This window comes from Argiope bruennichi, chromosome 3 (assembly GCF_947563725.1).
Source record: "Argiope bruennichi chromosome 3, qqArgBrue1.1, whole genome shotgun sequence".
NCBI lineage: Eukaryota > Metazoa > Arthropoda > Arachnida > Araneae > Araneidae > Argiope > Argiope bruennichi.
This window is the reverse complement of record NC_079153.1, coordinates 124,011,722-124,039,627: the sequence shown is the minus strand read 5'-3', so window position 1 is coordinate 124,039,627 and position 27,906 is coordinate 124,011,722. Positions and strand designations below refer to the sequence as shown.

At 25.2% G+C, this 27,906-nt stretch overlaps 2 protein-coding genes across 3 annotated transcripts; one reads left to right on the top strand and one right to left on the bottom strand.

Annotated features, from left to right (window-relative positions):
* Positions 1-61: 61 nt before the first annotated feature.
* LOC129964124 (glyceraldehyde-3-phosphate dehydrogenase 1-like) lies at positions 62-10,212 on the bottom strand. The gene is made up of 11 exons (XM_056078813.1): positions 10,097-10,212; positions 6,323-6,360; positions 6,149-6,245; positions 5,264-5,370; positions 4,455-4,545; positions 3,249-3,446; positions 2,902-2,958; positions 2,728-2,822; positions 1,937-2,102; positions 447-544; positions 62-364 (listed from the first exon to the last, which is right to left on the bottom strand). The coding sequence occupies exons 2-11, from the start codon at positions 6,343-6,345 to the stop codon at positions 292-294; spliced, it is 1,005 nt and encodes a 334-aa protein (XP_055934788.1). The 5' UTR covers positions 6,346-6,360; positions 10,097-10,212; the 3' UTR covers positions 62-291.
* Positions 10,213-10,594: 382 nt separating this feature from the next.
* On the top strand, positions 10,595-27,366 carry LOC129963695 (mitochondrial 2-oxoglutarate/malate carrier protein-like). 2 transcript variants are annotated; one of them, XM_056078201.1, is made up of 11 exons: positions 10,595-10,943; positions 13,526-13,610; positions 14,435-14,496; positions 15,729-15,819; positions 16,515-16,595; positions 20,242-20,367; positions 20,469-20,559; positions 24,751-24,841; positions 25,292-25,391; positions 25,665-25,716; positions 26,776-27,366. In XM_056078201.1, exons 2-11 carry the CDS (start codon positions 13,540-13,542, stop codon positions 26,953-26,955), a joined length of 945 nt encoding a protein of 314 aa, XP_055934176.1. In that variant the 5' UTR covers positions 10,595-10,943; positions 13,526-13,539; the 3' UTR covers positions 26,956-27,366. The 2 variants fall into 2 exon arrangements, with proteins under 2 accessions (XP_055934176.1, XP_055934177.1); XM_056078202.1 differs by lacking the exon at positions 10,595-10,943 and adding an exon at positions 11,051-11,151.
* Positions 27,367-27,906: the final 540 nt, after the last annotated feature.

Genomic DNA, 27,906 nt, shown 5'->3' with positions numbered 1-27,906 from the left:
ATACCAACATGGCATTGCTTTAAATGATACAGTTTTTATATTAGCAAGAAAGAGACCAGAGTGACGAACAAGGAAATGAATTTTAATTTAGGAGTAAATTCTTTACATATGGAATTTAGACATATCTTTTCATGAACAGAATTCCCAGATCCACCTACGCAGCAGTTTAACTGAACTGTATGTGGAGAGAGAAGTTAAGCAGGAACAGAAGAATCACAGGAACACCAATTATTGTAGTCCTAATGAAACAAGGAGCTTGCTGGAATACTGTCAGAATGAAAATAAGAAGATTTAACCATCCCTGGATTTCATGTATTTGATGAGGTCGATGACTCTGCAGCTGTAACCAAATTCATTGTCATACCTGCAAAATGCAAGGGAAGAAAATAAGCAAAGTTACATTTCAATCCAAATAAAAACAACTAAAAAATTGTAACTGTACTTACCAGGAGACAAGCTTCACAAAGTTATTGTTCAATGAAATTCCAGCCTTGGCATCAAAAATGCTGCTGTGAGAGTCTCCAATGAAGTCACTTGAGACAACCTATAAGTGTTCCAAGAAAATTTAAAATGAAATTTATAAAGATTCTTTCACTATGCAATTAGAGGCAGTATAGGAGTATGATATTTTAATTTTGCTTTTTAAAAGTTTAGATGATTAATGAATATTGAAAAGTAATTCTTAGTCGAGATTTATAAAGTCATTCTAGATATTTTTTCCAATTGAAAAATTTATCAGTATAGAAATTAAATCCTTTCCAGTAAAAAAGGTCACAGATTAAAATTTCCCAAAATATAATTTTACTTTGAAATTAGAAGGAATATTGAAAAAAGCAGCATCTCATTTCCTTTCAAAAATTTTTAAAACTTGAAATACAGAACTTAAAATTCTCAGATTGCAATACCAGGAAAAATAAATCGATCATATTCTGGCAATATCCTTGAAATATTAATTTATAATTGTGTACAATTCAAAATTCAATTTCAAAATAGGTATCCTCATAGGGACATTGCCTATTTGACAACATCTTGCACTTCTATTAGTGAAGAAATGCATTTCATGCAGAAAAATATTCAGAGGGTAAAATATACACACATCTTTTTATGAGCGAGATAAACAGACATCACTATCGACTTCAAACAAAAGCATTCAAAATATAATTACAAAAATTTAAATGTCTTACTTTGTATTAAATTAGATTATTATTTTCTATAATTTATATATGCAAGACTTGGAAGATTAAATTAAGAAATTACCCAAAGATTATGAATTTTAAACGATTCAGATTTCACGAAAATAGATAAAAATGATGAAATTAAGTGTCTAATTGTTATGTAAATTTCTGACAGTAATCATATCGAAAAGTTTTACAATTTAATTGTTTTTATGAGCAATATTCTAGTATATAAATACCATCTCCTACAGAAGATTTTACTGCACATTTTTTTAAACCTAGGATTAGTTAGTAATCTTGTCACTCTTTCCCTCCTTGTTAAAATATTAATAATCTACTTAAGAAAGAGTAGGCAGTTTTATTCCCCCCTCTTCAACAAGATGTTCATACTGGCATTAATTGAATAGCTTATATAAAACTTTGAGAAAGCAAGTTTTAGAATAGTTTCAATCAAATGAAAGCCAACAAATTTGAACAATCTACCAGTCAGCACAATTAATTCATATTATGTTTGGCAACTGAAACAATATATAAAAATTCTGCTTCTTCAACGTAGAAACACGAGGAAAAGAATGCTCCAAATACACAGAAAAACTATTCAGAATAACAGAAATGTCCCAAGAATAATTAAAAGTTTGTATTTATAATTTCTGGACTTTTCAAAATATACAGTTTAATATCTGCTAATTTTATGAATATTGCCTCTAAAGTTTAGAAGTTTATTCATATAGATCTGAATTGGAATGAGGAAAAATACTTACATCATCTTCAGTGTATCCTAGAATACCCTTCCAGTTATCAGATTCAGAAGCAGCCTTGATAGCAGCTTTGATCTGGTCATAGGTTGCTTCCTTAGAAAGTCGGCAAGTCAAGTCCACAACAGACACATCAGGAGTTGGGACACGGAAAGCCATACCAGTCAGTTTGCTATTGAAAATTATATATCATACTTTGTCAGAACATCGAGAATAAATTGACAGTAATAAAAATTTGTTAAAATACAAAGATTTTCAAAATCATAAAGTTTTATCTTATTAAATAAAAGGTAGTCAAGTTTAAAGGTTGTTATACATAATACATGAACTTTACCTATGTAAATCAATGAATTGAATTATCATTACTAGATATTGAGCTTCATGTATTTTAGTTCAATGGGAAGAGAAGAACTGTATTGAAACCAAGAATCTCATAAGTGCAGGAAATTTACAAAATAATTAAAATCTAATCTTCCGACATGAAACGGATGGTTAGAATGACACTTTAAGAGTGGCCAGGGAAAAAACCTTCAATTTTCTCATTTTTTAAAAACATACGACATTATACTTGTATATAATGATCATATAGTAATACAAGATTCTGTAGTGCTATATATTATAAATGTTATAACATATTACCAGCTTAAATGTATTTAATACTTTATGCTGGGAACAAGAATTCATTAAGATAACACCAGAAAATTTAAAGAAATCCAAGTTAGGGTAAAATGAAGATACCTCACAAGTACATTAGATCTTTTAAATATTTGAAGTTTTTATATAAACAGCTATCATACCCATTCAATGCAGGGATAACTTTTCCAACGGCTTTAGCAGCACCAGTAGAAGCAGGGATGATGTTTTGTGCAGCACCTCTACCATCTCTCCACATCTAATAAGAAGTAAATTTTAAGATTCCATATATTGTTTATATAAAATAATTTACAATTCAAAGTTAAAATATTTATTACCTTTGCACTTGGTCCATCAACAGTCTTCTGAGTAGCTGTGATAGCATGAACTGTGGTCTGAAAATAAAAGTTAAGAATAAAAAAAAGAGGGGAAAAAAAAAACCCCCCGAAGATACCAAAAGAAACGTAAAAGTAGGAAGTGAATTTTTATATTAATATTTAAAGTAATTGAAAATTTCCAATTTAAATGGGAAATGTTGAATACTGTAAAATTTCTTGTGCAAAAATTATTTTATTCTCAAGCTATTAGTAAGCTTATCTTATCTAATAATTTTAGATCTTAAAAACCTCAAGAGCTTTCAATACATTTCACCTATATGGAAAAATAAACAGCTTTATGTACGTACCATTAAACCTTCAACAATTCCAAAGTTGTCGTTAATAACTTTAGCAAGAGGTGCAAGGCAGTTGGTTGTGCATGAAGCATTGCTAACAATATTCATTGCTGGGTCATAAGAATCGTGGTTGACGCCCATAACAAACATGGGAGCATCAGCTGAAGGAGCTGAAATTACAACTTTCTTGGCTCCACCTTCAATGTGTGTCTGCGAGAAAAAGATTTATACAAATCAATAAAATTAGTACAAATAATGAAGTTATTTAGGGATGAAAGAAAAATAATGAAAGAGTATTAGGCATTCATTATAATTCAGCAGATTAAAATTTCTATGTTTCATATAATTTTTTTAAATGTTCTCGTGTCAAATGACATTTCTCCTATTCATAAATTTTATAATAGAATAATCAGATTAAAATTTGTGTCACAAGCCAATGTGCTCTTTTGAAGTCGATGCCCTTAAATGGCATGCGGTTAATACACAGGTACTAGAAAAATTAATCATTTAGTGAATGGATATGAAGCTTTCATTGAAACCTTTCTTTCAAGTTCATTAAGTGTTTGAAATGCTACTCAATCTTATAACAAAGCATATTATATATATAATTAAATCAGCAATTGAAACACTAGAAAGTAAAAATACATTTAATATTAAAGCTGAAAATTAAAATCTGGAAATGCCTTAATACAAATTCATTTTAAATATATAGATTACAAAAGAAAGATCCTTTTAAATTAAGATGATGTAAATATTTAGAAAATCTGTGCTATTTTGAATAAATTTTTTTATAATGGATTTTATGATATAGCAGTTTTTAAAAGTTATTAATGCTTAAACTAAAATTAAATCTAGCAAGTGACAACTTAAACATGTTCTTTATTTAGAAAAATATATTACAATTGCTATTGGCTAGTGAAAACATACAAATAGGTTTTAAAAATCAATATTTAAAATAAAACTTCAAAATTTTTTTTAAATGAGGATATTTATTACAAATATTAAATTATATTTATATATTTTTAATTTTATGTTTCGAGTATTTTAAGTTCAGTTTATTAAGCAAATCCTGCATACTGTTATACCAGCTTATTTGAACAATGCTGCACAACAGGTTAATCAAGTTAGCCTTTTAATTATGAAATAAAGATTAAACTTTGATATTTTAAGCAAGGTTAAGAATTTGATAAATAGATGTTTGCATTAAAAAATAATTACATTGGCTTTTTCTAAGGTAGTGAACACGCCAGTAGATTCAACAACATATTCAGCACCAACTTTACCCCATGGAATACTGCTTGGTTTCATTCTGAAATTAAACATTTATAGAATAAGTACAATAAAAAATTTCATATGATAATGTATTTTTTTTAAAGATTAACCTCGGATAAATTAAGATTTTAAATTAAAAATTGAATATAAAAAAATCAAATGATATTTTAATCTGATTTGCAATTTATGTTGGTTGTTGATGCTTACAAGAAAAGTTATAACGAGTTGAAAATAGTACTTTACATTTTTTTTTTTACTTAATTGAAACCGAGATTTCATATGCATAAAATTTAAAATTGCCTTTTTTATATAAGTCAATAGTTTTAAAAATAAGTTTAAAAATTCAACCTTTATAATATATTTAAAGATAAATTTGTTTAAAAATCAACAATGGAATGAAGAGCGATTCTAGCATTTTTGTATTTATGCTAGAACAAGATTTCATTTGTTTTTTCTAAACAACCTAAAAATTTGTTTATTATCAGCACTGCTGGAAGAGAGGATTCGAGAAGAGTACATTTTTGGCATTTTTAAAAATCTTGCCTATATAATTGTAATTTGGTAGTTTTCACCTAATTTCTATAGCTATTTGAAGGCATGCTAATCTGTTATATGTATATTTAATTGTATCTCTTCTTGTAATGTACATTAATTGCAATTTAAATGTAGAATATCCAAATTATTTCCAATGTTTTTTTTTTAAATTAATGTAGAAAAAGAATATAAAAATATCAAATCTAATAGTCAAAACCTACTCTTGGAAGACATGGATTTTATGACCATCGACAACCAACATGCCACCTTCTTCATGGACATCTCCTTTGTAACGGCCATGTGTGGAGTCATACTTAAACATATACACCTATAGTAAAAAGAAAAACTTTTTTTAAAAACAGAATATATAAAATGTAACATCTATAGTATTGGTCATGTTCTAAATTTAATCCAACAGTTTCTATACTATCCTAAAGTAGTCACCTAGGTTATTTATGAGTACCAATATAAAAATACCATATAAAATAGTTTATATATTAAAAATAAAGCTGTTAAACTTATGTGTTCTGTATCAAGTTTGATTAGAAAATAAAGATAATACTTTTGGTGGTTTTGTAATCAAAGATTAAAGTCCAATTTTCGGAATTGGCATTCTGTGTATACCAGAAAAATGTTTACATTTTATTAATAGTTTTTAACAATAAAGACTTTAGATTTAGAAAGGCATTAAGATAGACTTGCAAGACTTATAAGAAAGCAAATTTGAAATGATTTATTATGAGACAAGGCTTTTTCTTACCGTTAATATAAAATATACATTAGTTATTCCCACTCAATCACTTATAAAGAAATATTGTACATTAGAGACAAAATATCACTGTCTTTTAGTATAGAATGTTAATTACAAAGCAAATAAAAGCACTTTAAATCCTATAAGCTAGTAATATTAGATTTGAATGTGAAAACTTTACAAGTTCTATTATTGAAGAAAGAACAATAATTACTTTTAAACTTTAAAATTACTTTTAATTATAGGAGGCTTGTATATTTGAACAGTTGAAGTTTTAAAACTGAGTAAACTAGTCAAAACATCACCGATTTTATATCAAATCACTCTAGTAGATACTGTAGAAGTTATTTCATACCATGTATTTAACTTCAATAAAAGGATCGTTAATGGCAACAACATTGACTCCCTTGGCTAAAGCAGCACGGAGAACCAATCGTCCAATACGACCAAATCTAAAGACAAGATACTAATTAAAAGATATTGCACATTTAAGATTGATAAAAAACTTTTATATGCAAAATATACATACCCGTTAATTCCAACCTTGGCCATTATAGTATCTCAAGTCTAAAAAGAAATTAAGAACCTGTTTTATATAAAGAATGTAATTAAATTTATAATGAGAAAGAAAACAAATATTCAACTAAAAACGAAAATAAAATAGTAAAAAGCTTATTTAGGAAATTCAAAGAAAGATTTCAGCTAAAATATATACAAGGGATTAAATATAAACTAAATGATGTCACTACTTTTTAAGTATAGTCTGTTAATTAATACCATGTTTTGAAATAATGTTAAGGCTATTTTGGAATGGAACTTGTAATTTTGAAATGTAATATGATACTGAAGATGACAGCTAAACTGGGACCTTCCCCCTCCATTAAATTTCTGTTTTATTCTCAAAATGGATGATATCCGTTTCACAATAACAATCTTGGTACATATTTAGCCTACAAGCTCGAAAGATCTTTAGTAGATTCCGATTCTGAATCTAAACTAGATGACCATTAAATTACAAGATCCATCTTTAAGAATTTTAAAAATAAATTTCTTAATATCAATTCTTAAGCAGCTAATTATTTACTCTGTACCTAATTCCAATAATTTTGTAATACAATAAAAAATTAAAGTGATATAATTATATATATATTTTTATCTGGACAGCAACTAATATAAGTACTAACTAAATATTAAGTCAACTACTAGTACTAATACAATAAGAATAACAACAGGATAAACCCTTTTCTATTATCTAACCTCGGGAATGAATTATATTTTGAATCCAGAAAAATGTTATTCAATGTATTGTAACATATATTCTAAGTATTAATATTTTTTAAAAAATTTTTAAAAATGAAACGATAAACTTTAAAGCTGATATTCTGTTTAAAATTCCTTCATTTATTCAAAATTAAACTAGCTTTTTTTATTGACAGATTTCATTTTTATCTAATTTTCATAAAAAGTTTTATAATTTGAAAGAATGTATTTTGATATTAAAATTAAGTTTTTAATTAAAAATTTCAATAATTTTTTAATAAAGAAGACATATTCTTATTAATATTCTATATTTATATTAATATAAATAATAACCATTAACATTTTTTATAGTGAAATACGAGAAAGAATAGAATGCAATAGCTGATGCAATCAAGGTTTAAATATTTTCATACAATGAAGTTTCCATTATACAAATATTCTTTTCTTATGAGCATGACAAATTTTAAGGTTTCCACTTTAAAAAAAGCTTGCAAGATTTTTAATAACTCTTTAAACTTGTTTTAGCATATCTAAATTTAATCACATGAATTTTAAATATTAACAAACAAATATTTAATCTAATTAATATTTCATACTTCATATGAACTTTTAGCAAGGAAGGAGAAATTCCTTACATTTATAGAGTATTTTATGTTTAATTAAACTGAAAAACTACAGCCTCATTCTAAATGCTTAACATGGCAACATATAAAATCAAATAATCTAACTTAATTGAAACATTCATATTTTACTTCCAATACAGTTTCTTCACCCTGCTTTTTAAAAACTGCAGATTTAATATCCAAAATCTTTATATTATAGCAGCATAAATCTTGTAAGATTAAGTAAGATGTATCCAAAATGTTATTTTAAGAATTAAGAAACAATGTTAAGTGGTCAAATCTTTTTTCAATTATTAGAAATATTTTTTATTCTAACTACTTTATTAAAATTATATAATTTCTCAAACAGAAAATTCAGAATTGATACATATTTTTAAAAATTTAAAGGACACTTGTATCACATTAATACTAAAGAACATATTAGAATAGATATTATAAATAAATTTAAATACCAATATCACATTATGTACATTCATCCATATATATTTTTAATATTTGGATATTAAGCATATGTTATTGGCAAACATGTTTTTTATAACTAAATTTAATTATTAGCATGTAATCAAGAGCATTTTTTTAAATAATCATTTATAATACTGAATAAACAAGTATCATTTATAAAGAATTCAAAAATTAGAGAAAAATACACAATTTCGAAAAAATAAATGTAAGTTTTATACAGAGTGATTTTTAAATAGATTTTTTTTATATATAAAGTTTACTTTTAAAAGTAAGGAATTTAAATGCCAGAGAATAGTTGTGCTCATCTTTTTTCTTTATTAATAGCCAAAAATTAAATACCATTACTAAATTATTTTAATTATGTCCCGAGTGCAAAATACCTTTATACAAATAAATTAATCCTGAAATATATATATATCAGCAAGTATTCAAGATAAAAATAGTTATCCAGCAATATATTTAGCCATCAACTGATAGATACTAGTAGATCAAGAATTTACTTTTCAATAAAAAGTTGAGTTCTCATAAAACTTTACAATTAAACCTTAGTTATATTTAAATGATACATTTGTCCCAAAATAAATAAGATGCAAGATTAGATATTTTCAAAGCCCTTCAAATACTAACAAGTACACTATCCATTATCCTATTACAAAATACTTTAAGATGGTCAACTTACATAATATTTCATTTTTAAAATATCAAAAAATAAATATTTTTATAACTATCCAGCATTAGAATAATTTTATGATCATTAGAAGTGTGCCATATGAAGTAAAAGAAACAAGGTAATTTGACCTTCAAGCATAACCTTTTAAAAACCCAACAGAAGCATAACTACTCCTCTTGTGAATTTCACTGCATTTTAATCAACATTTTTTTGATAAACATCTCAGTCTGAATGAAGATTATAAAGCAGAAATATACAGCTGTTTAAATAATTTAATTCAAGATTCTAATGAAATTATACTTTACATTTGCTTTAAACCGTCTAATTTTTGAACGAAAAAAAAGTATACTTGTTAACAACTTTAATTATTAAATAAATTAAAGGATGGATCTTTTAAGTAATTGCCTAACTACTTAATGAAAATACTATTATGTAAAAATTAATATACTTGGGCGAAAAAATAGAAGTTTTCCAGCTTGATGAAACCTAGATATAATAAAGAGAGAATTTCATAAATTAATTTAAAAGTTAAGTATATTCCAAGTCAAAATTGGGCGAGACTTCGTGCACAGTTCAAGGTGAAACGGACGCGCGTGCACGTAACTTGTCAAAAGAGAAAACGAAACTAAAATAATACTTTTCCCCTTTTAAAAGTAAATATTTACCAAGTTTGCAGCAACTGTGAGTACTGCATCATTAATACTTAACTTAATAGTATTGATTTAAGATTATCTAGAATTTAATATCGATCTCTCATTTATTATTTAATGTTACGTCAGCTTCAATGAGTTAGCCTTCGACTTCGAAACCGGCATTTAAGTAGCTTCCGGTTTTAATGCACTTCCTACTCTTCAAATAAATTATATTAAATCGAGTAACGATAGGGAAATCCATCAATTGGGGGATGAATTTAAGGAATTGGAGCAGCAGTTGATTTATTTCATAAACATGCCACGATGACAAGGAAACACCTATATCGGAAAGGTGGGACAGAAATTAACAATTCTCAATTTTTATACTTGGATCTCCACAGTATCAAACAACTCGAGGCAAAATGATTTGACTGAAAAAACATAAAATCGCAACTAGTGGTTACCAGTAAACACTTTCAATTCAGTTAACATCAAGAAATTTCAATTCATCAAAGATTTGAAAGTGAAAAATTTTAGCCGGTAGTAATACACGCATAAAAATTGAAGTAACAGAAAGATTATCTTAAAGCTTAAGTTTAATCTTAACTTAAGAACTGACAGTTAAAGGAAAGCTTCATAAATATTTTCAAACTTACGACTGTTCTGGTTCCGATATCACTCGCTTTCAGTATAACCTTGTGAAGGTCAAAAATTGCACTGAACCTCAATATATACACACGTGTATCCTCGAACTCAATGGCTGTAATGGGAGTGGCATAAAATTTGGCGAGTTTTCGAATTTATATATTAAAAAAATTTTTTTTTTAATCCATTGGAAAAAAATTTTACGTTTTAGGTTACTATATTTTTTAATAGTTTCTAGAAAAATATGGCCGTCAAATTATTAAATTTTTGAATTTTTCGTCTAAAAATATTAAGAAATTATTTCGATATTGCATTTAATTTTCATATTATAATGTATCTTTATGTTCTGCAAATTTATTTTGATCAGAATCTTAGTTTGTTCTTTAAATATAAGTCATTTGTGCATTTTAAATCAGATTTTATTTCTAACAAAATCACCTGCAAAAATTGCTTGGCGAGTTTGAAATATAGTGATTGACGCCCCGATTTGCGCCTTAAGGTAACCCCAAATGACACCTTGAGAACTACTAAGGTCGAACCATGAAAAAGTTTAACAAAATAAAAACAATAACTTAAAACTTTGTACTTGTGATTAATCCCTTAAATTTCAAGTTGAAAGAAATTAATTTTCATTATATATATATATTTTTAAATTGTGGCATTCATCTTACACCGTTAATTTAATGCTTCCAAAAATCATGTGTTTCAACGTTAGCTAAACATTGACTTATCCTACTTTTCTAGATATAAATCTTCTTAATCCTCTATCTATAAATTTATTTCATTTCCTTGTAAAAGCCTTCCGAAGTGTTTATTCTTCCTTTAATTCTTCTCGTGTTACGACGTTATCAATATTGAGTGAGTAGATATTTCTTCTACTGATATAATAGGGGTTTTCACATTACTTTTGAAGTGATTTTTTTTTTTTTTTTTTTTTTTTGAAGTTACCACGTCATGTAATATTTCTATAAAAACTCTTGACTGTTCTCCGTAAGTTTAGATATCGCTTTCCAGTTTGTAACATGCATATTTATTCTTACTGAAAGTCAAATATTTTGAACTGAAAGTAAGCTCATTTTTAGCAACATGATCTTTCCATCTAAAGGACAAAAACAAACAAAAAAAATGTTTCAATTTTTTTTAAAATAAGTATTTATGAATATTGCTCATTACATGCCAAGATGTTTGACTTGTTCTCATGATTTAAATACACAATTTTTAGAATGAAAATTAGATTTTCATATAAGTTATTAAATTAGAAATAAGCAGCTGCTTCCTGTTTTCTTTTAAGTTATGGATTACCTGTAACATTCTAATAATTTATTTAATGAAATGATATGAATATATATAATCAAGGGGAAGTATACTCGTATGTTTATTTTATCCTATGAAAATAATCTATCTATGTATGAAAAAAAAATGCATATTCTTTGTTATATGTTGCATATATAGTTATATCTTCATATTGCTATATCTATTTAATGTGAAACATTAAAATTAAGATATCAATAAATATTGCTTATTAAAATTAAATTGTTATCTGAAGTAGTTCATGTTAAGCACTATGAACTATTCTAGAAATGTTTTCAAATAGCTACAAATAATAATATAGAAAAATTAAAAAAAGAAATAGGAAAGTAAACTTTGTTGTTAGATTTAACAGTAATACACATTAAATTAACTAAAATTATTTTTCAACAACTTAGAGATATAAATAATTTCTCATGGAAATTTTTATTCAGAACAAAGCCTGCATTCTCTTCATTTCATTCATTTATTAAGATTGATTGTACTCTTTCTTCAAGCAGTTGAAAATAAAGATTTGAAAGTATAAATATACCATGTGTATAAAAAATCTACAAAACTTTATTGAAAAAAAATTGAAAATTTAAATGTAAAAACCTTATATTAGTGAGAGAAAAATATGTTATTTTTCATAAAATTTCTGTAGAGATTCTTTCACCAAAGAAATTTTTCTGTTGAAACTGCACCAATAAAATGTGTGTGTGTGTGTGTTTTAAAATTTAGTAGTTATATGTAAATGATATATATATTTCTTTTACATGAGACGTTTAAAACTACTATTTCAAATTCAGTTTCTTAGGAACAATAAAAAGTTATTTATATTTTATAGGAATAAACAATCATGATAACATTTCAATAATTTAATACCTGTATAATTTTCAAATTTACTTAGTATATATCCCCTGCAGATTGGTTGGGTTTCTTTATATTTTGGTCTTTCTTTAAAATAGCACATGCCAAGGTTTCTAAAAATTAAAACTTCCATATTATTTCCATGCAAATCCCATTAAATGATTTTTTATATTTACTTAATATCAAGAAATAGAGAAGTTATCAATTTCATATACTTTCACATTTAAAAATGTTAAAAATCTTTCTATATTCTTTGTGGGTTTATAAAGGAAATACAAACCGAAATAAATGTTTCTTTAACAGATTTACTTTTTGTATTCTGTAAATTTAGTATTTTAAACTTAAAAATATTAGACCTTTGCATATACTTACATTGAAATGTGTAGATCAAGTGAAGCATTCTAAGCTTCGAAAAATTAATAATATTATCTATTTTGACCTCTTGAGTAGATTTAAATATTGTTAATATATCTAATTTTTAAATTGTAAAAAAACTTATCTTTTATCCTTTTTTTCTGACCACTAATGAAAAAAGTCCATTCAAAGAATCTTTCTTATTTCTTCAGGTACATTATGGATTGTTTGAAGCTCAATCTTTTTATTTTGCTTTATTTGATGTATTTTTAATCTTTAATTGCCAAAAAATTGATATTATTTTGAATTAAAGCTCAGTGACTTAATATGTTATCTAGTTTGCTTTATACAATATATCTTTGAATTACTATAATAATTAATAAAAGAAAATGGATTTTTTATAACTTAAGTAATTTTGTCTGTTTCATCAATATGGGGTACCTATCAGTTGTAACAACAACCAAAAAACGGGAAGAAAAAATTTTGTCAATTTGAGGATTTCTATCTTCAAACTATATAGCATGTGATTTACACATGATTTGAGTTACATTTATACACATAAGTATTATATATATATATATTTATGCACATAAGTGTTATATATATATTTATGCACTTGATTATATTTTTATAATGTGGTAAAATTTTTTCTTGTTGCTTTTTGGTTGCCGTTAAAATCGCCTAGTAGTCAATATGATTTAATATTTTTGTGCTAATCAATATGCTCGGGTTCTTATCAAATATGACATATAACAAATCATATTTTCAAAATAGAATCAAAGCTTGAAATTTGATAAAAAAAAATCTGTAAGATTAATTGAGGAAAGTAATAAAACTAATTTTTGAATTCCAGAAAATCAGTTATGGAAATTAGAATTTTATTCATTCTTTAAACTAATATTGATTTACAATATTTTTTAACATTTCAGAATACTAATTCAAAATGGCAGCATCTCAGTCTCCACCGGCAACTATGCCAAACTATATTCGTTTTCTTTTTGGTGGACTTGCTGGGTAAGAAAATAAAATTGTGAATTATTTTAAGCTTTTGTTACAGAATATCATTTTCATGCCATTTAATATGTATATGTATTTTAAATTTAGTTTATTATTATTATTGCTTATTTTAAAAGTGAAAATATTTATGAATATTTATAGCTAAGGTTTTATTCAGGTATTATCACCAAATATATGCAATTGACAATATCATTGGTGCATAGTTTTTTAAATTTAAATAAACTTACAAAAATTTTCTAATAGTCTCTGTATCTATAAAACTATGCTATTTTAATAAATAAGTTTAAATTATTTCGCAGACTGATAAATGTATTTGTTTATGTAAATGCAGTGTAATGTTTTTGCATGGACTTTCAAAAAACATTTGAAAGCTGTTGATTGTGAAAAAGTATTTAGTTTGCTTGCTATTATGAAATTATAGCTATACTTTCTTATCCAGTTTGTATATTGAAGTAATAAAAATGGCATTTTGTTACACAACACACTTAATTTAAAAATATTTTTAAAATTTGTTATTTATTTTATGACTTTTCTTATCTGTAAATAAAAAATACTTTTTTTTTTTTTGTCTTCATGTCACTGTATCATTTGCTTGTAACTGTATTATTTGCTTCCAATATTTTTTTTTTTCTAGATATGGTTTATTTCAAAATTAAAATAATTTAAAAGTCAATGTTGATATTTTGAAGATTTGTAATTTTATTAAATAGGCAAACACTTTAATAATTATCAGTATTTCACAGTACTGAATTGTAAACTTTATTATGCAAAATGTATTTCTTTCCAGAAGACTGATTTTTTTTTTCATTTCATGCTTTTAGGATGGGTGCAACATGTTTTGTTCAGCCTCTAGATTTAATTAAGAATAGAATGCAATTAAGTGGTAAGTATACTTTAAAACTAAATAATTATAAAGTAATTGGGCTGCATTCTTATAATACATCTGAAATTCTTTATTGTATAATTTTTTTTATATGTATTCAAAGTAATTCACTAAAAAAAGTTTTTATAAAAACAAATTATTGAGAATAACTTTTAAAGAGTAAATTAAAAAAACATTAGAAACTTCATTTTTCTAAATAAAATTGCATTTACTTTTAAACTCATTGATATAATAATGTATTAAAATATGAATGTTTTTTCAGTCATTGCAGCATTTATCTACCACTTTATGAATTAATAATAAATTACTTATATCTGAAGAGAAGTTGTCAATAGAGCTTGGATATTCTTGTTTATGATATCTTTCCAAATAAGGGGTGGGTGGGAAGTGCCACCTGCTTGTCCATACATATGTACACAGATAATATTGCATGCTACGAAATAGAAATTAATCACTTTTCTCTTTTATGATGAAAAGATTCTTTATACATTAAGAAATAGAAAATGATTGGGATAACAATACTGAAAATACTATCCTCCTTTTTAAGATTGGTTTAAAACTTTTCATTATATTATGAATTTTTTATGATTCCAAAAATTTAAAATAGATATGATTGTTAATTATGTTATATCTCAATTTCATTTTGTATGGGAGTTGAAAGTCTGAATTGTTTGCATTGTAAATTAGAATGAGAAGGTAGTAGGCAAAATGTAATGATAAAATGCAATTAATAAAATATAAGATTTTTAATGTGAATGAAAGAGATTTAGAGATTTGTGAATTATTCTGATCTTGCTGTATTCATGAATAATTTTGCCTGCTATTACTTTTGCAATACTCCATGTTCTTTAAGGCTGTGTCCCCTTATTAGTTCCTTTTTAGGCATGTGCATATGAGAAATGTATGAAAAGTTGTTGTAATTATTATAAAAACATTGACCATGTAAATATTTACATCATTTGTTAAATGAATTTTATGGATGGTATTTTTTAATGTTGAATAAAATGTTTTGAAAAAATTTTATATGTGAAGTTGCAGTTGTTGTTTACATATTCTTTAAAAACTATTTGCATTTCAACACTATTTTGCCTTAAATAATAGGTATTTGCAATTTTCACTAGACATGACTTTTGAAAGTCAGTTTTCATGTTTTTAATTCACAACATTTGTGAAATAGTTTGCATTTATTTTGTATTACATTTTTAATATAAATTGTCTCTTTTTTTTTAAAGGTGAAGGTGGTAAAGCTAAGGAACATAAAACAAGTATTCATGCAATTAAAAGTGTCATTAAAAATGAAGGCATTTCTGGCCTTTATGTTGGGTAAAGTATTACCATTAGTTTGTCTTGAAATATATTAACATTCATATCATATTCTTAACTGATAAATAATTTTATTCTGAATATTATAACAAGAAAGGTAAAGATTTTTTTAAAATTATGCTTATAATAATTTTACTGTCAGGTTCAATATTTAATTTATATTCGTAAGATAATTGGTTATCATTATTCAATATTTGTGGATTTTACTTTAAAATAATATTTGGAACATTGTTTGAAAACACCACCTCATTTTCAAGACAAGGGTACTCTGAGGAAACAATTTGTATTGACTGAATATATCATTCCATAGATATTTAAAAGTTCTTCTTCCAAATTAGTTATTGAGGACAAATTTTATGACTCTATTTGGATAGCCTTCATTTTAACAAACTACATCTAATATTACAGTAATGATATGTGATACTTTTTTAAAAAAAAAGGTAAACTTTTTTCGAAACTTTCTTTGGCAGCATCATATTTTGTGGAAACACATTTACCTTAGTATATGATTAATGTATTAAACAAATTATAATTTTTATAGTATATTTCTGAAATAACTATTATGCATATATTTGATTTTTAAAATCATATATTTTAATTATAAGTTACAAATACTTTTACATCTGCATAACATGAAATGATACTTTCTTGGCTGCAAATATTTATTAAATGGTATATTTTCTTTTTAATTTTAGGCTGTCTGCCGGGCTCTTAAGACAAGCATCATATACAACTGTTCGAATGGGTGTCTATTCTACCTTGTTTGAAAAATTCTCGTAAGAAGCCTCCCACACTTAAAAGTTTTAAGCCTAGAAAATAGTCATGAAAAGTATTTAATATTTTCAAAACCATATATATTTGTTTTAAAAAGTTCTTAATTTTTATCTTTTATGGTATAATTTATTTTTAAATGCAAAATTGTAACTATGAAATTAATTACTTTTTGTAATATTTTGGATTATTATTTTTTTTTTATTTTTAAAACATCTGATTAACATAAATTGATTACAATTTACCTTGTTTCAAATGTTTTGTGAATTTAATTTAACTAATAAATAATTATATTTATTTCTACTGGATGATAATTTAAAATATCCATGAGAATGAAGTATTTTGATAAAATTGACACTACAAAAAAATTGAAAACCCAATTTAAGAATTAAATTTGTCATATATAACTTATATGAAGCATATTATTCCAGGCATTTTTATCCTTTGTATATTATATGTTTTTTCATTTGCAGATTCTTTTTTTTATTATTTTTTGTTAATTTTATGTATTTCTGTTTATTTGCTGTTCACAGCTATATATTACAGGGCTGATAATATCAAAAGTATAATTGAGAAATTCTGATATGTTTTTTTTTTATTTTGTTATAAACATCCATTTAGAAATAATATTTTTTGGTCATACTTTTTAAAATGGAGATTTTTTTAGAGACATTGGAAAGTGCTTTCCCATTTTTTAAGTAATTAGAAGATAAGATCTGTAGTTCTTTTTACCCATCCTTAGAGTTTTATTATTTTTTTCTCAGAAGTATTAATTTCTCCTTTAATTTCATAATGATGAACAACAATAGAACAATAATAAAAAAAAAATCAGAATAAATTCTACTTATACAAAATATATCTCATTCAATAAGAAAAAATTAATTTTGTAAAAAAATGCTGCATTGGATTCTTTATAATTTTTGTATTAAAGCAGGCATATCTCAAAATGTGTATTGAGTGATAAGTTGTGTAAATGTGTATTGAAGCTGATCATATTGCATTACTGCATGCAGTTGATATTCTTAAAAGGTCTAAATTGATAAAATTTGAGTAATTTATTTGTGAAAATTGATGACCTGGTATAAAAAAAAGGAAAGAAATTAGTATTCATTAAATGAATAGTACTTATTTTTTTTTCAAGTTGATTTTAAAAGATGATTTTATTCTTTTTATACTAAAATCGTTATCTTGACTTTCATTCATTGCTTATAAATTGAAACTATAAAAAAATTTAAGCAAAATGGGATTTAACCTTTTTTTCTCCCTTTCTTTTTTAAAAAACATTACTTTTAAATTTAAGCAATCTCTGACTGCTAGTTCAAATCATGTTATTTCTTTTCTAAATAGTTAGTTTATCCTAAGTATAAAAGTAAGTAAAAATTCTAATTTTCAACTCGTGATCCTGGGCCTGTAACATTTAATGGAATTTAAACTAAATATCCCATTTTTAGTTTGCAAATAAACAATTCATAGTTAAAAAAATTGTTGAATTACATTTCATTGTTAAAAAGGTTTATTTCTGTAGAATTCATTTACTTTTACTATACAGGGTCCCAATCTAATTCTGGCCTATTAGGTTATGCTTTAAATAGGTTTAAATAAAAGCTTTAAATAAAGAATTATATTTCATTTTGTTTGTATTAATAAATGTAATGCTGAAAATTACAAAAATCTAGATTTTTTTTATACAATTTCCCAACCCTGTTAGTCATGTTTGATAAAATATTCTTGACACACTAGCATTTTAAATATAAAAAAAAGCATCAATCTTCTATGACTAAAATTGACCGAGTTGCTGAACCTCGGAATTTCACTATTTAGATGAATCTAACAGCTGAATTTCCAAAAATCTCTCAAATGCTCTTAAGAAAGTACTAACAAATTGAAATTAATCATTAGCATATTATTGAATTTAGATTTCTTTCAATTTCTTGATATATGATAATATTTTACTGCTTAAAAAAAAACTTCTATAATTATTTGCTTAGAAAAAATGTATTCCTTATTTCATAATATAATAATCATCGTGTTTTATGTTTTATATAATCCCTTATAGGGCTTAATTTCTGAGATATTTCTAAAGAAATTGTTATCACGGTATAGTTACATAAGGTTCTTTGGCCGCTAAACCACATAAACAATTGCAATATTTGAAAATGTTTAATTATGATGGAATATACCTTGTAAAATTAGAAAACATCAGCAGTTTATTAATTAGTTAATTTGAAATAAGAGGCAAAGGCATATTAAAATGGTACCTAAGCCAAATATCCAATCATCTCCTTTTGTCTCATAATTAGAGGGAAATGCCTGCAATCTGCATATATTCTCCTCCAAAATTTTATGAAAAGGATATTTAAAAGAGAAATTGCAGTCAGGCATGATTAAGAATTTTTATAAAATACTTTTAAAGTAATATAATCTAGCCACCTTTGGTAACCAGCCGGTTGATTCATTTACAAATTATATTACTTTCAATTTTGTAATGCCAACCACAGTTGATTTATTCTTGAAAAAATTTAAAAATAATATCCTGGAAATACAAATAATTATGCAAATAATTAAGAAAATAAATGAAAAAAAAAAAGAAGAAAAGGAGGGAAACTATATCTAAAAAATAAATAACTAAATTAAATTTTGATGCATAAACAAAATAAAGATGTGTTGTACATTTTGCAACTAACAAAGTTAATGATTTACTTCCTTATATTTAATTGTCATAAAAACCTTATGCAGAAAGGCATTCTAAAAGTATGAAATCTAATTAAGTTTATTTATAATTTTGGCCAAATATAAATTGAATTAAATAACTATAATTGCACAATATTTAATTGATTATAAAATAATGTTTTAGTAATTACAATACATGAATGACAAATTGCTACTGGTGTATATTTTTTGTCATTAAATTCCAGTGCTTATTACTGTAATTACATTTATTAGGTGATCAGAAATCACTTATGAATCTAACTAATTCATAGTTAATAGTATGTATTCTAGTTTTATTGCATTAATAAATGACAAATTAGTATATAATGTAATGTCTGGGCTCTATAGTATCCCTGAGTAATGTTTAAAAAGTTTGAGTGCTTTATATTAATTATTCAAACTTTTAAAATAAAACTGTAGTAGAAAACATCATAGTTAATATTTTAAATTTATTCAAGTCTGAGCAGGTTGGTAACAAAGCATTTTCAATTTGCTCTCATAGCATTTTAAAACATTGTTACCTATTCATAGCTTCATTTCCTATCATAGCAATGAGGTCACTGCTACCAGAGTCATCTAGCATTGGAAATTAATGTAAAAAGCTTTTTAACAGCCTTATTTTTTTTCCTTCCAATACTGAAATATAACGGAAAATTTAAAATCGTTTTTAATTTTTTATTGCTTTAATTTTATTTTTTAAATGGTTTTTACTTTAATAAAGAATTATATTACATATGAGGGAATGATTAATTTGATTAAGCTATTAATTTTTGGTATTCTCTTTGCTGGTCTTTGGAAATATTTCTGAAAAACGATGGTTTCTATTTCACATATATAATTTGTGAAAAGTCATTTTTTCTAAACAAAATAATCAGACATCAATTTTGGATAATTATCATTTCAATAAGCTTTTTAAAAAACTATTCTATCATTGAATTATAGAGGTGATGGAGGGAAACCGCCTGGCTTTTTCATGAAAGCAGGCATTGGTATGGCTGCAGGTGCTGTTGGAGCTTTTGTTGGAACTCCTGCAGAAATATCTTTGATCAGAATGACAGCTGATGGAAGGTATTCCCTTTCTTGATAACATTTTAAATACATATTTTATGTTGTTTTCATTAATATGTGGGAGATTAGAAAAACTCATTCTTTGATTTTAAAAATTTCAGGCTACCAGAAGCAGAACGAAGAGGTTATAAAAATGTATTTGATGCTCTTATTAGAATAACTAAAGAAGAAGGCATTCTTACTTTATGGAGGGTAGGAAATGCTTAACATTATGAAATTCTGTACATTTATTGGTGGCTAAGAAAGCTGTAGATATTTTTCAGTTTGTGCTTTTGTGTGAGGAATTTCAAAAATTTAATTTTGTTATTTTGAAATCAGTACCTTTCTTTAATCAAATGGTCTTTCTTTTTGCTGCAAGTTTATTTTATCTATAGGAAAATATTAAATTCCATAATTATAAATTCTTAAAATAACTGAGTAAAGGCATTTTTATTTCTGAGGAACTTTTCAAGTAATTGAGATAAAAAGTGATATAAGAGTGACTAATTCCAGTTTTGTAAAGTAGCAATTAGCCTGCATGTTAGACTACAATGATCTGGTCTATTGACAATTTAAAAAAAAAAAAAAAAAACCCTTCATATAGATTTTTGAATAGAATATCTTTTATGGTTTTGAAATATATATTCCTTTTCAGGAAGTATTCAAAATGTCAGTGAAATCTCCAATTAATGCAAATTATATCCTGTGAAATTTATTATCATTTAAAAGTTCTTTTATTTAGAATATACATTGATTAAAGTTATTATTTTTAATCTTTTTAAAATAGTAAAATGAAATTTAACCAGAACTCAGGTGAATCATTTTGTATTATCACTTATTGAATCATTTTTAAAAAATTTGTCATAAGAATGACTATTTTTTATTAAAATGTTTGATAAGGATATTAAATATAACACCTCATCAACATTTATCTTATTTTTATTATTTATCTATATATTATCTTTATTACTATCTATCTATTAGATATTTAGTAATTTAAGAAATATATATTTAAAAAAAAGCAATTCTAATAATATCAATGCAATTTATATATATAATATATTATTGTCTCTAATTCAATAAGAAAGTAGTGGACTGTAGCTTTTTAAAATAGCTTATTGTGAAACTCAACAATGATATGCTAATTATATTATTAAAGCAGGAAAATATTGTAACTTTGGATCACACCCTCACTTAATACTGAGGTAAATGTGAACAACAGTAAATTAGAGAATTTTGTCTCCTGTTTAGTAGAGAAGCATCTATCTCTGGGTCCAGCTCATACGAGAACTCAGTCTGAGCTGAGGGGTTTCCTCTTTCACCACCCCAGAAGGGGTTGGCGCTGTAAGTGCGCTTGAACATATATATATATATATATATATATATATATATATATATATATATATATATACATATGATCTAATCAAATTTATCTCGGTGAAAAATTATTCTATATCAATGAATCTGTTCTCATGACAAGTCTCTAGGAAAATTTTTGCATATCTCCACTGCTGTCAGTCCTTCAGAACCCAAAGTCATCCTTGTTTAAAAGTGTTTTTATATATGTATGCTGTATCTGTATAGCACTTTGTTGCAGACTGTATGCTGTATCTGTATAGCACTATGGTATGTTGCAGACATGCTAACCTAAGTAATTGTCGTTGGATTTTCAGCTAGTCTGGGATATGTTTTGGGAAAGGTGAAAATCTTAGTTCATAAATGAGTTATCCAGTTCAGAAGAGTGGATGTTTTGAAATTTTAATTTCCTTAGAACATCAATGAAAAATAAATCCCTAATTAAAACAAATAATTTTTGTAGAGAAAGTTTTCTAATTGCTTAGAAGTCAAAAATCACTTTTCAGTTTGAACTTCTAACTTTAATTAATTTTGATATGATCTCTATGTGTGTGCGTGTGTGTGTGTATTAATATATATCAAAATACCAATCACTCACAAACTGATCATGAAATCTCTCAAACCACTAGGATTAGATATTTTGCTGGTAGTTTCTTCTTAGATAGTAAATACTCATTAAGAAAAAAATGTTTAAAATTTGAATTATTTAAATTTTTACCTAAATATTAGTTCTTTTCTATAGTAATTTGATAGCATTATAATTATACTTTAAAATACTTTTTACGCCATCTTAAAATTAGAAAAATTACCTTTTTAGTGTCAGTAATTTCATATTTATATAGTTGATTGTTTAATTTAAATTATTTTTCAAATGTTTCTAAGTATAATTTATTGCAATGTTTTTATTGTAATGAATTTCAAATCAATTTTATTATTTCTGTCAATCATTTACTCACAAACAGCATAAGAGAAGATATACTTTTTAAAGTTGCATTAAAAATATTGCTTTTGTGGATATTTTCTCACAGAATTTGTTGTTAGATCCTGGCTAAGACAATGATTAGCAATCCTTTTAACTGTTAATGAAAATGTAATGAACTTGACAAGTTCATTACATTTTGATCAATGCATAATTACATCTTAATTTATTGCTTTTGCCTTTGATGTAATTGTTGTAAAGATTTAATTTTAGAAGTAAGAGGTGAGATTGAATTAGTATTGATGATGGGGCAACAATTTTCTTGGAAAACTAAGGATGGTGGATTGTGTATTTCAAATGACACATGTTTTTGTAGTTTGCCCATGTCTAAATATATATTTTTTATTTTTTATTATCTAATATGATGCATAATAACTTTCCATCATTCTATCAGCTTAATGTTTTACTGTCTTATTATAATCAATTTCTTATTGTATTTAAAAATTTTTTCCCTGAAATACTAATGCATTTATGAAACATGTATAGTTTAAGCGCTGTTTATTTTCATGAGCTTATTAAGATTACAAATATTAAATCTTGTGTAACTTTCTATTTTATAAGAAATTAAAATTTTAGCTGAAATTGCAGATAAGTACAATTAGAAGGCTCCTTAAAGTTGTGCAGGTTAAATACATATGCAAAATCTTCCAAATTCCTTGCAACCTTTCTCAAGGTACTAAAACAAAGCCTTTATTATATCAATTAAATGTGGATGGAAACCAAATTTGAGATTGATTTTGATTCTTCAATTTAATTGGCAAAATAAATGTTACCATCCCCACTAGTTGTTGCATATATTAATATCAAATATAATTCAATAAGTGATTCATTACTGAACCTATTCTTGAGTGATCAAGAAACTTGAAGTTTATTAGGTGTTCACTAAAAAAATGACTTTTTGGAGATTCATTCTTTTACAGCAGAAATCATTACCCTCTTTCAAGAAATTGCATTTCAAATGTCTTAGATTAACTTTATTACTGTGAGAAATATTAGTAACTTTCTTGGCAGAAAACTATGATATATATTGTTAAACTTAGAGTTTATCAAATGAATTATGTTAAAGAAATTGTGTCTTCATCCTGAAAATCCATTTTGTTCTAATATGCTACTAGTTCAATCCAAGCTATATTACTGGCAATAAAGATTTTCAAAGCTAAAGAAAAGATTTTAAAAGTGCTTGTTGTGTATAGTATTGTTGTATGTTGCTTCTCATATAGTCAATATATTGTCTGTTCCGTAGTCATTCCCTCTAACAGTTTGGTCATTCTCCAATTTGAAGAGAAAACATAATTGCATTTTAATATGATCTTTTAAAATAATTGTATTCTATAAGAATTTTTTCATTGCTATCTAGAAAAATAATAAACCTAAAAATGTGCACTAATCCTTCTTTTACAGCACATAATTTATCATCATCATTAATTGCATTTATTTATATATTCTTTCACCTTCATAATTCCAACTCTTATGAGATTAGAAAAAGAGATGATAAAAGGTAAAAATTTTCTTGTCCTTTTATCTTGGGACAAATAAAATCTGCTTTCTCCTTTTGGCTTGCCAAAGAATATATATATATATATATATATATATATATATATATATATTACAAATACTTAATCCCCTCCTTTTATATTAGCTGTTGATTAATGCAGTTTTGAAATATAACAGCTCAAGACTTCTTTCTAACCTCTCTTCTTATTTAAAATTTATGTATTTTTATCTGTTGCTGTCAACAGCTGTTTTTTCCCTCAATATTCAACATACATTTGCCTACTAAATGTAAAACTTTATTGTAAGTTATCACTTTTTCACTTATCATTCATCTTTTAACACTCTTTCAATCCTCTTCTTATTACACTCTTTTCTTAACCTCCTGTGAATTTCCTCCAGAAAAATTTGGTATATTCCACTGATTTCCTTCTTTTAATTTGCAAGAAATGAAATTTCAAAAATTCAAACCATTTTACAACAACATATCCTTTTGTTTACATTAAAGCTGTCTGAATGTATGCCTTTGTTTATTTGCATTCATAATTCGATTTTTTCATGCAATTATATTTTTAAAGGGATGTTTACCTACTGTTGGTAGAGCTATGGTTGTCAACGCTGCACAATTAGCATCTTATTCCCAAGCCAAACAATTGTTAATGTCTACAGGTAATGTTTTTGAATATTATTTGTTTTTAGAAAAGCACTTTCATTGTTTTCGTTCCTTTTATATATGTTTTGATTTTATTTCTTCTTATTAAGTCCAGAATTCTTAATCATTTTTGAAAATGTTAAAAAGAAATGCTGTTTCTAGCAATTCTATAAAAATGAGTTACTTGATAAATGTATAATATTTAATGTAATGAAACTTTTAGAATATTCAGTTTAATTAGCTGTATTTTGATTGAAATAAATACATCATGGAAATAATATGTGCTATATGTGTAAAATGAAATTAACAAAACATCATTTTAATGGAACTATTTCATAAAACTTAATTTTGGTGAACTTGTAATTCAAATATTTAATTGTGTTCTTCCATCATATCTTTTTTTATTTCTCTAAGAGTAAATTATAAAGCTTTTCTCAAGCTGTTACTTAACTTCATTATTGTTTTAGGTTACTTTAAAGACAACATAATGTGTCATTTTGCATCTAGTATGATAAGTGGCCTTATTACTACTGCAGCATCCATGCCTGTTGATATTGCAAAAACTAGGTAACATGACTCATAAATATTTTTCATATTTTTTGTAATTAATTATTATTATTATAGTTATATATGTATATTATACATTTTTAAAATTTATTATTTGGTTAGCATTTTGTACTAACAAATTATCACTTTTATTTGTTCGAACTTATATTTGTTGTTTTAAATGCTATACAATTTTGATACTGTCTCTTTTATGTGAGCTTTTAAAGGCTTTTGAATTATTGGTCATCATAACAAATACTAATTTACTGAAAAGTGCATATTTATGTTCTTTAGGATACAGAATATGAAAATGATTAATGGTGTTCCAGAATACAGAGGAGCAATGGTAAGATTTAATTTGTTACCTTTTTTATTTTTCCTATATTGTTTTTAAGCTATTTAAACAGCTTAAAACCAACTATACAATACCTAGTACAAATCTTAAAGGAATAATTAATAGTTTTCTTTATTATTACATTTATTATGTGAGTCTTAACTGTTTTAAAATGATTTCGAAATTGCCATCTTACTTATAATTAGCCATCAAAAACTATTTGTTTTAAAGATTGGTCCCTGTTTTCATATCTATTGGATGAGAAAAATTATTGCTGCTATACAGGAAATGCTAAGATTCCTTTTGCGATTTGCATTGTTTTTATTTCCTAATGAGCAAATTAATGCATTATTTGTAAATTCCACACTCTGCTTCCACTTTTTAATATTGATTTACAGTTTATATATCTAAAAATATATAATATATTGTTTTATAATTTTTCTAATAAAAATAATTACTCTTATCTAAGGTATATTAAATCACAATTAAATTAGTTGATAAAATACAGAACAATCTTTAATAATATTGTTATATTTTCTAATGCAGGCAATTTAGTACAATGTAGATTTAGAACAATGTTAGCATCAAAATCTATTCATTTTCAATCTTGAATAATAAATGCAATGAATTCGATTTTATCAAATCATACAAAAAGTAGGTAAGTACAAGATAATGCTAATTTCTTACTGTGTGTGAAGAACAGTTACATTTCACCTGATAAATAGAGAAATGTAAATGATATATATTGAAAGTTTATCATGAAATTGAAATTATTTAAATACATCTGATTAAAAGATAGCAATGAATGGATGTTGCAAAATATGAATTTACTGTATAAAAATATCTTATTAAAGGAAATATTTCGTAAGTCAAAAAAAAAAAAAAAACTTTTAATTTTCCATTTGGAAGGATATATTTTTTTTTAGTTTGCACTAATCTTATGCTAACATTTATGGCGATTGATATAAGTCAAATCATATAATGCAGATACTGAATTTAATTGTAATGCTTCTATAATAATGTTTTTAATATTTTATTTCTGTCAAATTAATATTCTGTATTTTTTTCTAGGATGTTTTGATAAAAGTAATAAAGAATGAGGGCTTCTTCAGTCTATGGAAAGGATTCACTCCATACTATGCCAGGCTTGGACCACACACCGTGTTAACATTTATATTTTTAGAGCAAATGAATCAATCTTATCGCATTTATGTTTTGAAAGATACTTCCCGTGGTGGAGGAGGTCTTTAAGGAAATTTATAATTCTAGTTTTTTTCTTTAAGAAAGCTGCTAGAATATTTTCTAAATCAAAATTCAATTATATAAAGACAAATTATTCAATAATTAATGAAATGCAAATTTTGGAAAAATCAACAAACTATTTTATAGTTTTTATATTTTGTAGTTGTTTAGGTTCATTCAAAAATGCTAATTTTGGAATCATTTAAATGTTCATGGCAATTTTTTCATCTTTCGCATCATTGTAGAAGTGTCAAATTTTGTGTTTTGTTTTACTGTTGTGATGAAATATATTTTAACATAGTAATAATATGTAGTAGAGTTTTCTAATGAATTATTAGCAATGCAAAATAAATTTTGTTCCTTTTGTATAAAAATATTTTATGAATATTAACAAAATATAATAAATGTTTATGATAGTTATTATTTTCTTTTATTGAGAACAATTATACTGTGTTCATGTTTACATAAATTAGCCTTTAAATTGTGCTATTAATTCCAAGCTGAATAAAATTTCAGTTACTTTTTCAAAATAGCTAAGAAAGAATTTCTACTTTTTATTACTTATCTATAATTTTTGTTATTTCATTTCTCATTGATGAGATTAATGTGAATGTAAACCTCATTCATAAATTAGCTTTAATTTTTTTTAATTGAAATATTTCCTGAAAATAGCAGTATAATGAATTTTAAAATTTTTAATATGTTCGTGTATGTTTTGCATTAAAAAAAAAATCATATTTTTCAATATAGTTGGAGCTTTCATACAAAGTCTTTAAGAATTTGGATGACATGTTTATGCACTAGTCTAATATTGTTTGAAGCTACAATAAAAAGTAATTACAAAAATAAAAAATGAATTCTATGATTCTAAATTAGGCTAACAGCAACTGGAAAAATTATTCAATGAGACATTTAGAGCCATATTGCAGCATGTAATTCTGATATAATTTTGCGTGCTTG